Genomic DNA, 16,110 nt, shown 5'->3' with positions numbered 1-16,110 from the left:
GCATTTGCTGATTTGTCATTCGGAGCGGAGGAAAAAAATCGTCAGAAACGTTGTTTACAATCAGTCTGACGAAATAATGCATACAGTTCAATAGATTCAGTCATCCGGTATCATTGATCAAATGTGTGCATATCCGTTGAAATTTCTTGTTTCATATCTGTATTGTGTATTGTAATCAAGATACCTTTTTCGTAGGGTGAGTCAGATGGATATGAAAGCCGTTGTAAACAAAGATTTTGCTCTAACATTGTTTCCCCAGCATAGAAAAGGTGGCTGATTTTTGCGATTTTAGGTTTTTCACCTTTTCAGAGCAAAAATAAAATGTCACGCCACATGAAAAACACAAAGATTTTGCGATTTTAAGGGCAAAAGGGCACTTCATAATTATTTAGTGTGTTTTCCTTGCCTTGGTGGCTTTTCAGTTTGGCTGGAATATACATAGATTTCAACATAATTTCATGCTAGTATCATAGAAGATGATACCATATCATCTTTTTTACCCAAACGTGAAAATGTACTATTATATTTTGATATTGTCAGTCAATTCAAGCAGTCTCTTATTTATTAATGTCCATAGTCCGTACTGTTCATGTTTCGATTTTTCGATAGCTGCAATCTGCTTTCCCCTTTTTGGGTGTTTTTACCTGGTAATTCATAAGAACTTCTTTTTCACTTTATTCACTTATATTGTACTACATTACAATATCTCTACTGTTTATATTGCAACCCTTTCATTACAGAATATTTTGAAACTCACATTCCCCACCCACTTAAATACAGTGCTAAATTATTGTACCAAAAACTGTGAACAACCAGAATGTTTGCATGAAAAACAGTGTGTTATGGCATCCATTGTTTGTCACTGGTTGTGTTTGTTCATACCACCTAGTATGTTGTTAATGCTGTTAATTAAAACAATTAAACATCGTTGAATCAGGGAAGATGGTGAACTTGGGGTCATGGCTAGATATGTAATAACTTGATATGTGTTGACTGTCCCGATAGCTCAGTGGTAAATTTCCGCTTTGGTTGCTTATGTGTTCCAGGTTCAATCCCAGACCCCACCATACCATACTGATAGACATTTGAAAATGGAACCAGTAGCTCATTTGCCTGGTGCTCGGTATTTAAGGTTATACCCTTTATGGGGCTAGAGTGGTCTATTTGTATTGGTGTCGGCATCTCACCTTAGAGATTGTGGGCTCGATCCCTACCAGGTGTACTTTCTCTTGGCATCTCAAATCAGTCACCTGTACTGGTTTCTACCCAGGAAACAGACCCAAGAGTGATTCTATAAACTTTAGCTTTCACAACAATTGAGCTTAAAGAAATTAGTATAAACTAAAGGGTAGTACTGGGAAATTGGTGGACTCAGGCAAGTTGCCTCTCATGTATTAGTGTTTTGAACATTAAAGAACCTTGGCGCCTATGAGATGGAGTATCTACTTCATGTGAATGGGTCAAAAACGAATTTCTGTATTAGGACTCTATAATTCTGTATTGGAAGAACAAGGAACTGAGTATGATGGTTGATGGCATTTCTGTTTCATGACTATTATTGAATACACTGGGTTTGGTTTAATTTACAGAAAAACACTCTTTTATTATTAACATTCTCTTAATGTAAATAAATATAGTCAGTGAGGTATATGACCATTTGAACATGTTAAAAAAGTTTTCTAATAAATAAGTCTGCAGACATTGTATACTAGTATATAATGCACCAGGCTTGTAAATAATTTATTATGTTTTTCAAGGCGGCCATCAAGTACAAATCTTGTAAGATTTTGTTATGTGGGAAATAACATAAAATCTGCACATCCTGTCTGAGGTTCATTCAAGTTTAGCATTATGTTTTCTATCATGCAACTCCCAAAAATTAGCAGTCCAAAAAACATCAGGGCCTTTTAACCAGTTTTGAAGGGAAACGCGCATTTTTTTTCAGTGTTGATGTGAATTTTCTCAGAGTGCATTTCCAAACCATTTGGGAACAAAAGGAGTCAAATATCACAAAAGCAGTGAATAAGGAATCGTGAGATTTCATATTTATTCTTTGTATTTTATTATTTTTGAAAATGGGAAATTTAAGGGGTTTTTTTTTCGGGGGGGGGGGGGGAAACAGGGTCTGCCCCATGAGGAGGTAGCCAGGTATTGGCTATAGCAAAGAAGGGTAAATCGGCCCTGAACATGATTAAAGCAGTGCAGAAATTGGACAGTTTTGACACACCCAGACACACCCAGACAAGAGAAATTTTTTTTTTTTTATTCTTAACATAAATTTTCACTTGGTCTGTTTTTCGAATATTAGATACTAGGACTAGGTGTTGTTGTCAATTGTTTAAAATCTGTATCCTATGCCATAACTTAAAAACAGTTCAAGAAATTCAATGAAATTTGGTACACATATTTTCAGAGACAATACACACATGTATAACTATAGCAAGTGCTATAACTCTGGCTTAAATAATGGTCCAGTTTGAATAAAGATGATTTCAGGAAAACCATAAGAAAATCTTATAAACAGGTTTATGTTGTGTGGTGTTGTGCATCTTTATTTTTTTAAAGTTATGAAATAAACCATCTATGATAAAAAAGAAATCATAAATCATCTTTTGTTTTTCAGGTGCGAGAAATGTTACAAGCAAAGGACTCCAATGGAGCTCGAATGTTACGTCTGATCACAGAGCAGTTCTTGGCCGACCCACGACTGGTCGTGTGGCGCGCGCAGGGTACACAGATGAACGACAAGTGCAGACAACTCTGGGATGAACTAGGTACAAGGGCTGTTTTTGTCGCTATTTTTATAGGGTTTTCCACAAATCCATCTGGTCATGAATATATGTCAAGCAAAATTGACAATTTGTATGAAGTATGGCGTCGAGAGTATTAAGCCTAGCAAAATCAACCCAAACGAAAACTCATGAAAAAAAGGCCCTGTGAAGTTAAAGCAGGTTGAAATATTCGCATAATTATTTCTGCTGGCTCGATTATCTGGATGTTTACCTATTATTAGGAGTCAAAACTTTCTTTATTTTCTGTTTCTTACTGGTACAAGATTGGTATTGGGGTGTAAGTATATCATAAGCATGGGGGAGGCCTGTACTGCTAGGGTCTTGGGCAAGCGTGATACCCCTGGACATTGTTTTTGCTCTAGACGCAAATGGGAGCATTGTCTGGCTTACCAAAGCTCAAAATTTTCAATTTCCAAGAATTCATGAGCCTACGTGTAGCTATGCGATTGTTGCAAATTGGTAAATATTTAGCAGAAAAATCCAAACATGACCTCCAAATGATCGGGTGCTAATTTGTTCTCTAACTGGAAAAGTGCTTTATCGGCAGTAGTTTCTAACTGGTAAAGTGCTGTTATGGGAAGTGTATTACATTATTTGCCTCAACTGAAAAAATGGTCATAGACTTTAGCATGAAAATTATGAAAATAAGTTTTGGGTTATCAAAAATGTCAATTTATTAGAAATTTGTTGGCTACAATTTAAAAATTGGGCTTTTAAATGTATACTATATTTCAATTTGATCAGATTACCAAACTAAACAGAGTTTCGTCTTTTCATTGAACAATTTCAGTTGTTCAAAATTATGAAAATTATTAAAAGAGATTTGTCCTAAAAACTGTATTAACTCCTTATAAAAATTCCGATAGTTGATGCATTGCTGAAGGCAAGTCCCAGAATTGTATATATATCAAATGTTCAACTTATTTTGAAAGCTTCTCCGAAACTCTCTAAATAAACATTCTCTTCCAGGTGCTCTGTGGGTGTGCGTAGTCTTGAACCCAAATTCGGGCTGTCTCGACAAGGAACAGTGGCAACAGCTTCTCGAGTCATGGTCAGCGAATCACGTGTGTCCACTGGAGGATGCTGACTCTCGATCGATAATAACGACGCATCTTGGTGCTGATAATCTAGGTATAGATGTTGTTTCATAAGGACTGTTTACGTCAGAAAGGGGATATTCAACTTAGGTAGGCTTGGTAACATCAGAGCTGTGACGATACTGAGTGTATTTACACTACTGTTAATACCTATACTTTGCCAAGTTTTTCTTTTCTTTTCTTTTATATATGTGATTTTATAGAAATTAAGGAATCAAAATTTAGGTGACTTTATCCCACAAATTAATAATCAAAAACCAGCATAACTCGTTTGGGCACAGGTTCAAATTCACTGATTGCATTCAAGGTCGAACAGTGTTTTTTTATTGACAGTGGCAGGCCGCATGACTAGAAAAAAAGATTTTTTTTTAATTTGGTTGTATCATGGGTATGGACACTCAGAAAATGCATTAGGGGGCACTTTTGGGTGCAGGTTCATAATGATGAAACTAATGAAATTTATGTTACTGTTCCAGGCGCTACTCTTAGTCAGCAGCAGTCTCGAGCAAGAACGATATTCCACAGAGCTTTGGAGGCGAGTAAACTCACATGGAAAGATCGGCACCTACAGCTCATCTTAAACTACGATATCGATATCGACACTGCTGACCGAGAATCAGACCTGTTTGATTGTCGGGGAGTTCCTCTATGGCATGGTAAGCAGATAATTCATCCATTTAGAGCCAGAAAGGCTCATCAGCATCTTGTTCGATAGTCTTATTGGACCTTCTGATATTAAATGGAAATTAGGGCCATATTATTAACACACGTATCATATTATTGCTTTTTCAACTTGATATTTTCTGGTAGTTATGATATGTAAGAAGCATGTAAGAATTTTAAGGTTCTATATACAGTTGTATGGCTAAAATTGGTCATGCTGTTAATTGTGGCCTTTTGTTTTAGCTGGTTGATTATCAACCATTGTCTTAAACTAAAGTTTAAAAACCTTTGATGTTGTTTATGGGAAAGTAAATTGTCACCATTAAAGTATTTTTATATTTCATAAACCATAAATGGTAACATTTCCATCCCTGGTTCTTACATTAACAAATTGAAACCAAAATAATGCTTGTTAATTTTGTTAATATCTTTTTAACAAACAATACCACACAAGAAGCTTTTAGCTTGTTGGTTATTTAAAAAAAAAGTCGAGTTGTGTCATAATCTCAGTGTTTTAGTAGTAGTCAGTTTCATTAGAGGTTGCTTTAAATAGGATTTAAATGTTGGCCGTTATTTAATAATACAGTATGAACATCTTGGATAAATACAGTAACTGAAATCATATGAAGGCCTTGTTTGAAAGGAATTTGTTTAATAACATCAGAATCATTATTCTTTTACACATATTGTTGATTTCACAAACACAAAATCTTTTAGAGCACCTCCCAACAGCATGTGCCCGTGTTGATGCTCTACGTTCCCATGGTTACAGTCAGGAAGGGCTACGATTGGCTGTAATCATTGTCCAAACACTGAAACACCAGCAGAAATTGAACCTAGAGAAACATCGAATAGAAATGGAAGGTGAGAAATAAGGTCTTTTTTACTTTAATTACTATGTTAACATAATTTTAATCTTGTCCTTTTTAAAAAAAGAAGAAAAATGTTGAGGTATTGTCATAGCCTTGGACCATGGCCATACAGTTGAACCATGTTGGCATGAACTCCCACAGACCGACAGAAATACCATGAGCCTTGAGAACTCCAGCCAATAGGATTTTTTATATTAAGTACATCTTGTTCAGGCCAATGAGAAAATCGAGCCAATTGAGTTCGAGTAAACATGTTTCGATTGTATATTATGACAGCCAGCATGTGTTGTCAGCATCATCATCGGTCAAATTTTTTAACTTTGGTCATCACCCAAAATAGTTTAAGACATTCAAATGAAAGTTGGACCTTACTTTTGTTTCTAGGTTTGCCGAGCACTAGTCGCGGTTCAGGGACTTCGTTTCTCGTGCAGACCAACATGGAGCCCTGGGTGGGACACCCGCTAGACCCGATATCAGTGCTGTTTGACACACTTCTCGAGGCGTCAAAAGTCGAGGAATCTCCACATGGCATGGGTACGCAGATTTAAATCTGAGTGTGGATCAAAGTTAATCCTTTGTATTGAATGTCTCGCTAATTTAAATCAATTATGGTGAAATAAATATACCCTTTTACATAGGCATTCTGTTTTTTCTGCATAAAAAAGGTATGACAGCTTATTCATTTCGATCAGTTCGCCAAAGGTGTTACAGGTTTCAAATATCATATGAAAAGCTTGTACTCAGCATGTTATGAAATAGATATCTTACATTATGACAAGAATATTTTTACTGCAAACATAATGTACAACAAGTTTCATTCTCAATGTTTAGATCCACTAAGTAGTCGTCTGTTTTTCAACGAGAACGGATCCAGCTGTCTTCCAGTGAGATACAACCATCGTCCTGTCCCTGGTCACTGTGAGCTAACAGAATCCTACCTCACCCTCGCTCTAGAGATCGCATTGATAGGTGAGTTTGAGGGCAGGATATGGGATTTTTTTTATCATTCTTCCCAATTGGGAAATTCCATTTTCTCTTTTTTAAAGGTATTCAGACATTTTATTATGCTAAAGCCTTGTTTGGGTTACGCACGCTGTTGTTTTCCTTAAAATATGTTTAAAATATTACAGCGCATATAAGGTTTTTTTTTCAAACCATAGTATTAAGAGCTTTCACTTGATTTTTGCGCATCAATCGTTAGTTTGTTTATTATCTATCCTGGGGTATTGACTAAATGAAATTTGGTTCTTTTGCCTGTGTTGCAAATGGTGTTTTGGGAATGCTTAGGTCTGAGCAAGCAGTGAAATTTTACAACGGGCCTGAATTCCAAGGCAAGACACGTGAACATATGCATATATGTCATTGTGTTTTAGCTATCCTCAAGCCTGGCCCATATGAGGAGTGTCTAAGCAGGCCTTGAAGAATTTGTGTAAATGTAAAAATAAATTATGCATATATCTCAGTGTGATTTACTTATCCTCAAGCCTGGTCAAGATTATGCATATATTTCAGTGTGTTTTTCTTATCTGCAGGTCTGGCCAAGATTATGGGCAAGCAGCCAGCTTGTACGCTTAGAAGAATATGTGTAAATGTATGCATAAATCTCGATGTTTGCATAAATCTCACTTTGTTTTACTTATCCTCACTGTGTTTTACTTATCCTCAGGCCTGGGCCAACAACGGAACATGCCAACAGGCTTGTATGCCCAGGAGAAGACGTGTAAACAGGAACAAAAACTTCTTTCGAAGCTGCAGGCCCTTGATCTCGACCCAACCCTCGTTGACGTTCTTTGTCAGCAATGTTGTCACATGTTAGAAGGTACAAATCTATTTATTTTGGCTTGTTAAGATATTCTCCTTCAAAAACGGGAGTGATAAATTGATGAGAGCTGGATTGCCTTAAATTAGCATAAGTTTACAGTAAAACCAATAACTGAAATAACGTTTCATATATTATGTCTGGCAAACAAAACCACAAACTTTAGTTGCAAGATTAATGGATTGTCCAATAGGCTGCATTGGGGCTAATTCGTCATTTAACTGCTCATATAAGCTTGTAATCACCACATACATTTAGAGTTTTTCCTCAACATGAATCATTGAACAGACTTAAATAATACTTAATTAGACATACAGGTACAAGGAGAGTTATGTCTCATCATATTAAAGGGACTAGACACCAGATGATAACATTGCAAGAAAAAAAAGAGTAAAAAACTTACATACAATATATATTGATATCGTTGTGTACAACACATAAAATCTTACTAACTGATGTATCACATCGCTTAGGACACATGTATCTTTCACAGTTTTTGCATATTTTACCAATTCAAAAATTACTGGTCTGTCTAATAAGTAAATCCAATTAATTTAAAAATAGTGTTGGTATATTTAACTTTACTATTCATGTGACTCACATGCTAAATATACACACTATAAACAGGGAAACCATTATAAGCTATTTTTAAACTGGTAAACACAGCTAAGACAAAATATTTTCCTTTAACCATGTAAAATGATGTATTATCGGCATCATACAAGCTCATATGGACAATTCTACGCTCGTTTTGAGGAAATACTGTATTTACCATTTTTGGAACATCTGGTGTGTCCCTTTAAGACACCTGAAGCCAATTGTAAAAACTTGATAAGTCGACCTCAGGTTAGTTTGTACTTTTGAATGATATGATTGGTTAGTAATATCCAATCGATAAAAATATTGACCAATCAATAAACATTTCGGATAACTTTGATCCAACCAAAAAGATATCCAGTTTTATGCAAATGGCTGCAGATATGAGGGGGCCAGGATGTTTTAAAGACATAAAATAGAACTTTAATGAACGAAAGAGAGTGATATTGGTATGACTTCATACAATCATGAATACTACTTGTAGGAGGCCCAACATGTGGTCTAGGTATGGGAATTCACACAGAGAGCTACCCGATGCACACCTTCGCCAAATACCTCTTCAACAGTCTCCTTACTCATGACGAAGACCTTGCATACAGGGTCGGACTAAGAGCTTTAAGGTGAGGCGGCAATTTATTTGTGCTTTGCACACACCCAAGGTAAATGGGCTTACAACAGGTGTATGTTTTACATATGCCTGTCAACATATTTTTCATTTTGTCTGCATATTTTGTATCAATGTATCTGTATCCTTTTCCACAGAAATTAAATTATGTATTTAATAACATATTTAATGATTAAGTACTAAGTTTATTTTCATGCTTATTTATCATATATTTAACATATCCTTTTTCTTTGACTTATAAAATTTTACATATCCATATGTCTACCCACTCTAGATTGCCAGTGTTAGAGAACACAGAAGAAATTGATGATGGAATAAACAACATGGGTTCCATGGTGCTGAGTCGGTTTCCACGCTGGTTCATTCTCGAACACGTCGAGGGACAGCAATGCGAGCTGGCATGTACACTTCTCAACGCTGCCAAAGGTATGTGTCTTAACGTTGGTTATATTGGTGGAAAATTAACTATTCAACTTGAATGATTTGTGTCCTATGAAGTCATTGTGAATGAGAAATCCATCAAGTATTCTTAATTTTTGTTTAAATCAGGGTTGTATGTTATGTCGTTGACAGTGTTTGTAAAAATATGCATTTCTCATGAAGTTGATTACATTTTACTATTAAATGACTGGTTACATACAACCATTTCAGAAAGGTTACACGCCACTATTTCAGACTCGTCATCGCGCCTGACGACGGTGCTTGAGGCTTCTCAACAGCACATACATAGTTCATCTCAGCTGTTCAAGTTGGCCCAGGACTCCTTCAAGATTGCCACACCCCCTGACAACCCTAAACACCTCCCAGCCCTTAATGCGGCTTACAAGTTAGGGCTTCAGGTATGCAATCCATTTTGCTAAGTAAAGTGAAATATAATTGCCTTTTATTGTATTTATAAGGTTGTTTTGGGAGCCAGATTCAATAAACATTTTTGAACTAGTGATTTTATTATTAGGAATGATTTAAATGTTATGTACTATGAAATCAATTGTCTACTTCATTGAATGAGGTCACTGATAAAGATATGTATTGTATGGAATGGGGATTTCAAAAATACTATTCCTGTTAAGAGGTTTGTAGGTATGTGTGTTCCTTACCCTTCCTTACCCAAATCCATTAAAGGTATGGATGGATGTTTGTTAAGTATGCATAATGACCTGATAAGCTAGAAAACCTCAGTTGACTTCGGAGCATTTGTAGATATAAGATGGTAACTGATTGTTTTATGTTACAAAATTGGTGAATTGTTTTATGTTACAAAATTGGTGAAAATTCTTTTGGAATAAGGTTGTCCATCTCTCGCCAAATAGGCCGTAAGTTGGAGAATATCGTCTTGGCCTCTTAAAAGAGGACAACTGGGGTCGTATTAAAGAAGCATTAAAATTACCATCTAATATAATACAGCCCCTGGAGTAAGAATCCTGTTCATATCAGGTTACATCTGTCTTAATCAAGTTTTAAATGAATAGCATAACCTATATTGAACTCTTTACACACAGGTGATGCGTATGACACTGATGACGATGAACTGGCGACGTCGAGACATGGTACGGTGGCTGGTTACATGCGCGACGGAGGTGGGAGTACACGCGCTCATGTCCATCATGCAGACATGGTACTCTCTCTTCCAGCCTATAGAGGCTACAGGTGAGTGTGTGCAGGAACAGTTCATGTATGTAATTAATATTATAAAGAAATTAAACAAATGTAGGTAGATTGTGTTTTTTAATGCCAAAAAAATATTGGAATTATCATGAATGAATATAAAATATAAACCGTTGAAAAAGTCTTGGCATCACAAGTAGGCCTTAAATATTCAAGAGTTGTTGTTTAACTTTTTCCCCCATCTTATTAATTCTTTTAAAAAAAAGGAAAACACATAATATTGAACAAAAAAGTATTTGGGTTGAAGTTTTTTTTGTGGGTCAGTCAGCTAAGGCAAAATAAACTGTTTAATAATTTAGGCCTGATTTAAGAAACTTAAAATAAACAGTCAAATAGAACCTTGGAAACACCGATAAAATTGTTAAATGTTAACTGTTTAGAAAAAAATATCTCAGAAAGTTCTAGTAAAAACGTTTTTCTGCTTACATCTGTTATACGCATGTTTATTTTGGTGTTCATTTAAAGTATAATTTGTATTATGCTGAAACCAATCATATTGTATTTTATGTGCATGAACTTGGTTATAATGTCAGCTTGTTTGTTTATTAGGGATGGTGGCGACCACGATCATGACTCCAGCGACCATGATTCAGCTGAACCTGACATTTCCACAGCAAGAAGAGCTAGCCAAGTGTGCCCGTACCCTCGCGCTGCAGTGTGCATCCAAGGACCCCCAGAATTGTGCTCTCTGTGCGCTCACACTCTGTGAGAAGGATGCGGTTGCCTTTGAGACTGCCTATCAGATTGTTGTGGATTCTGCCTCACATATCATGAACTCGAGTCATTTGTTCACGATAGCAAGATACATGGAGCATCGTCATTATAGACACAGAGCATACAAACTGTCACTCCTTGCTATGAAAAATCTGCACCTGGCTTACAACCAGGATTCGCATCCTGCAATTAACGATATACACTGGGCGTGTGCATTAAGCCATTCCTTAGGAAGAGTCGAACTAGGCAATATGATCCCTCTTCTGGTGAAAAACGTGCAATGTGCGATGGTGTTGTCTGACATTCTCCGGCGTTGTACACTCTCCGCACCTGGTCTGGCTAACACAGACGGAAAACGTCGCACTGTTAAACTGTTGTCGTACGACAAACAGCCCCTTCGCCAGCTAATGGAGGCTACAATATGTGCATTTGTGAATACAACACACTCGAAGCTTACTCACATTAGTCCGAGGCATTACGGGGATTTCATAGACTTCCTGAGCAAAGCACGGGACACGTTTTTGCTCGCCCACGACGGACATATGCAATTCACTCAGCTTATAGACAGTCTAAAACTTGTGTACAAAGGCAAGAAAAAACTTATGTCACTCATTAAAGAGAGATTTGGGTTGTGACCCGAGACTGGAATTAGCAATATTTTTCGTTACATAGAGAATATTTGCTTGTGAGCAAATAAAACAAGGTATTTCCCTCAATATGCTTGAGCCTGCGTTGCACTCATAAATTATATCTCATTGTCTTATGTTAGTGCTATGAGGGGGCTTCAAAAGTCCTTTGACTTCGTTGTATTCTATTTATTTAATGTTAATGTATTTGATAGAGGTATATTGTGCTAAGGACATTTATTTGTTTTCTTCCTATGTGAAGTTGATTAAATTTCTCAGTCCTATTGTTCATCATTTCTTCACAATTTAAGTTATCTGAATTGTTCAGTCGTATTTATTTTATATACAATTGTGTGTATAATTATGTCTACCTACTGACCTGGCATTATACGTGTATGTTTTTGGCGAGAAATTTGAAAAAAGGTAAGAAAATCATCGGAACAAATTATTGACGTCCACTTTATAACGGGTAAATTTTTGCATTATAAGAACAAAGGGCCCACCTTATCAGCAACATTATTCGAGCATTCGCTATCCGAAACAATACTGAAAAAATAATTGGGGAGAAAATGGATGTTTGATTCATTGGCTTAGAAAGAGTTTGTTCGAGTTTGACATTATAAATATTCTTTTGAATTTGTGATGTTGACTTCAATAATTTATGAAAAATCTTCATCTTACAATATATTTTTCCTTAAATTGTTGATAAGTGGGCCTCTGTGTTGTTGGATGTTTTCGTATAAACAGCGTCATCTTTGTTTGTTTTTTTCTTTGAGAAAATGTAAAAAATGTGAGAAAATGTAAAAAATGAAAAAGTGGTTCACGGGACCAATTATTGATTATTAGTGATTATTGATAATCATAAGAGTTGTGCATAATCATGTTTCGAAGGAGTTCAAATCCAAAACGCCTATTATTGCGCGAAATAAGCAATATATATCTGGCTTCCACTTCTGGTATATACAAGATGAATTGTGTTGTCAATTTGAATATCTCATTTATATTTGTCTAGTGAACATCAATCGTTAACATTTCTACTTTTTTTTTTTATTTGTTTCCTAATACTTACCTTTGGAATAAGTAAATTTTTTGGTATATGGGATATATATATTTTCAAAGGAATATTTTGGAAGATTTTCAATAGGAAACATAGTCAAGATTTTTTTATAAAAGAATATTGGAAGTATTGGATATAAAATATCAGTGTCTAAAGAAATCTAGTAAGACTTACCAGTTCGGAATAGAGTCTATTTATGTACATAAGTGACCTGGTGCTGAAGTTTTGTTTCATATACATTGATGTTATGTTGTTGTTGTATGTGCCATTATTTGTGCATGAAAGTTTCTCTAGGTGAAATAAGTATAAACTATAAACTAAGTAGCCCTATGTTTAAAGGGTTTTCTGTCAGTGAAAGATTTTTTTTTTGTCAGGTTTTGGTATGCCAAAATAAATTTAGGAGGGAACAAATGGATAGAAAAATTATGGCTACTGTCTTGCTATTCATTGAAAATTTATACAAAAGCAATTAGCATTTAATCAGAAACTATAGGAGGAATGCATGTCAGATGCAAAATACCCCAAACAAACCCTGAACTTGTGAGGTTCATGGTAAGTTCTGGGTCTCCTTCTTGCAGATCAAATTAAGATTTAAACCAATGAAAAACTGTTATAAATATTTAAACCAATGAAAAACTGTTATAAATATTTAAACCAGTGAAATACTGTTCTTGATATTGTGAAGCGTATTTACCGTAACTACCCTATTGTTTAATGGTTTTGTTTTTACCATGTATGTGTTAAAGATTTTATTTCTGTTATTGTTGATTTTTGTTCAGGAATTATAACAACAGATTCTGAAATATTGTATGCAGGATCAGCATTTATTTATGACAGTCTTACCATTTTTCTGTTGCATTTTCAATTCTGACAATGGGTCTAATCACAGGCTTTCTACTGGGTCATAGTAGGCGGAGCTTACCCGTGCAATAACTATCCTGCGGATTATATGGTTCAAATCAATTACTTTAACATTACCGTCATGATTGAAATCATACTAGCGCAAATTGCCCGTGGATAATTTCTAACTCTAATTTTAACTGCAGTAATTATGACTTATACAATAAACGCATATGCCCAAATAAAATCGTATGGAGGCTTTTTGGGGGCATTTTAAGAAATTTAAGAACCTTGATAATACTTTTTCTTACAGCAAATCCTTATTTTGCTGTAGGATAATCTTCTGATCATGCATCTTTCTGATCTTGTACCCTACTGTACAACTCTGAGGTTAAACACCACCAAATGTTAATGAAATGTATGGGTTGAAATTACTCAATATTAACTTTCAAAATATGCCAAATACTTATGTTTTATATCTACTTTTCTGCGTCAAAAACTTCTGTACCCTATTAATTACTGAAATTAAATTCCATACATTTCCTACTCACTGTTCATTAGCCAGTAGAAAACCTGAGTTCTTTTTGTTGCATTTTCATGTCTGACTGTCGTCTATAAGAATTTACTGTTGTCATTTTTGTCTTTATGCTTTGGACTGACTTCGTATTTTGTAAAATTGTGTAGAAAAGATCTGATCAATTTTGTAATTGAAAGTTACATTTAAACATTTTACTTTGAAATTATTTAAGGTTCATGTGCTAACATCATAAGCGAATATATCTAAACTTTAAATTGTCAAACTGATTGCATTACTCAGTATTATAGCTATGTGCAAAACTATTTCAATGCCATAAAGGAGAGTGTAGCAAAACCTTTAACAATATCAGCAGATGGTATATAAAGGTGAATAAATAATAATATTGTATTCATGAAAGACTGTGGGTATATCAAAATGGGAAAATAACAATCGGTATCGGAAATTACGATTGTATATGCTGCATTGAACAGTTCAAATTAGGTGTTCTTAAAAGAAATTTTTCACTGATAATGCAACAAAAACTGGTTTTAAAACATGTATGTCTTTAAACACACAATTTTTGTTCCATTCTGTCAACAAACTGCTTAAAGAAAAAATGATTTTTAGTATTATAAAATGTTTACTTTACAATGTATTATATCTTAACTAATATGCAAATTGTTTGAGCAGATATTTGGTAAGAATGGTACTGTGTTCTTTGCAAAATATGCATAGCATAATACTTTTAGAAGAGCTCTTTCGGAGCAAATGCTGATGCTAACCCTAGTATTAGTTTTGTCCATTTGAACAGCAAGAGCCTTGGTGTACATGCGTGTATTGAACTGGACAACATACGAACCAAGTTTCAGTTAAATATCTTAAAATTTTTTTTAGTTCCAATTATGATGAGTTTGCAGAATTATAACAACTCTTGACAACACAAAACACAAAGGCTTTCTCAGAACCCGGACTTCTTCCTTTAAGAAACAAAAAAGAAGCGACAAAATAAATCTAGGGGAAGTATTAAATATTCATTACAAAATGATAGCAAAGCTCCTGATGAAATTTGAAATAACGCTGTGAATCTGGCTGTACTATAAATGGAATATGAGAATATGAATTCATAAATGTCGTTCTTCCCATGCACATAATTATAATCATCACTAATCATGCATTTACTGGCCTTTTATTTAGTTCATAGACCTTCTACCTCATTTTGATCAAATGCAAATTCAAATTTATTCCCATAGCTTAGATTTCATTTCTGCCATTTGTTTTGCAATAATTGTATGCAAGTCTGCATCTAACATCTATTCATTTCTTTGTCTACTTTATTCATCTAATCACATCACAGTCATTTTGCCCTTATTTTTTTCAACACAAAAATGAGTCTTCATTTTCATCACTGGAGATGTTTTGAATGTGAGTTCTTTAATGGAATAACAGTTTATTTATTAATTAATCTTGATTGTAATAACCTTCATTATACCATGTTTGCGAGTGTTTCCATTGATTTCATCTATACATTATATCCCATAACGAAACAGTTAATAAAGGCGGAGCTTTACCATTCAACAACTATGGTGTGGATAAATTAAAAATGCTATTCACTTTATATCCCACACAAGTTATTGAATGTCCTCCTCGGCAACATGGTGGAAAACAGTTACTTTACACACTCCATTCGAGATTGAAATAAAACACTCTTTCGATGCACTCGAGTTTAATTTCGATCATTTGGGTGCTGAACCTTCTACACGTGTCTGTTAGATGGTTGGCCTATAGAAACAGTGTTAACTTATTTATGATTATAAAACTCGATGGATTCATTATTTATAGAACCATTTAGGTAGATCTCGAGTTATAATTCAAATGCATTAAGTTAAAAGAATATTGTCTTTTGGTGACCGCTATAACACAAAGTTTCTTCATTTTGTTTTTACTTTCTCAAATTATATTCAGAGTTTTATTTGTTAAAATTGGTAAGCATAGAAGACAAATGAGTCACATTGTACAGATGGTATCGTACAGGGGAAATGGTGTTACAGCTATGTGCTTTGTTATTTAATATTTTTGATAGTATTTAAACAAAACAAAACATTGTAAATGTTTTCCATAGTCACATTTTGCATGCCAGTCTAACTAGTTTAGTGTTATATTGTAATTCATGTGGTAAATGCAGATTTCATTGTTCACATGTAAATCATGTTTTTTATTGATGTCTAG

At 34.8% G+C, this 16,110-nt stretch overlaps 1 protein-coding gene across 2 annotated transcripts in view; it reads left to right on the top strand.

The window, feature by feature from the left end:
- LOC128213825 (zinc finger SWIM domain-containing protein 6-like) overlaps positions 1-14,852 on the top strand; it is a 50,175-nt gene extending 35,323 nt beyond the window's left edge. The window contains exons 6-17 of one of the 2 annotated variants that reach the window (XM_052919883.1): positions 2,624-2,774; positions 3,762-3,923; positions 4,366-4,545; positions 5,270-5,416; positions 5,809-5,958; positions 6,256-6,393; positions 7,091-7,243; positions 8,325-8,460; positions 8,740-8,891; positions 9,141-9,304; positions 9,965-10,112; positions 10,680-14,852. In XM_052919883.1, the coding sequence (XP_052775843.1) occupies positions 2,624-2,774; positions 3,762-3,923; positions 4,366-4,545; positions 5,270-5,416; positions 5,809-5,958; positions 6,256-6,393; positions 7,091-7,243; positions 8,325-8,460; positions 8,740-8,891; positions 9,141-9,304; positions 9,965-10,112; positions 10,680-11,479 (2,481 nt within the window). In that variant the 3' untranslated portion in view covers positions 11,480-14,852. Of the gene's footprint in view, positions 1-2,623; positions 2,775-3,761; positions 3,924-4,365; positions 4,546-5,269; positions 5,417-5,808; positions 5,959-6,255; positions 6,394-7,090; positions 7,244-8,324; positions 8,461-8,739; positions 8,892-9,116; positions 9,305-9,964; positions 10,113-10,679 lie in introns of both variants that reach the window. The other variant, XM_052919882.1, reaches the window with a different exon arrangement.
- Positions 14,853-16,110: the final 1,258 nt, after the last annotated feature.

The sequence above is a fragment of the Mya arenaria genome, chromosome 13 (genome assembly GCF_026914265.1).
Source record: "Mya arenaria isolate MELC-2E11 chromosome 13, ASM2691426v1".
In the NCBI taxonomy this organism is placed as follows: Eukaryota; Metazoa; Mollusca; class Bivalvia; order Myida; family Myidae; genus Mya; species Mya arenaria.
Note: the sequence above shows the minus strand (reverse complement) of the source record. Positions and strands in the feature narration are given on the sequence as shown.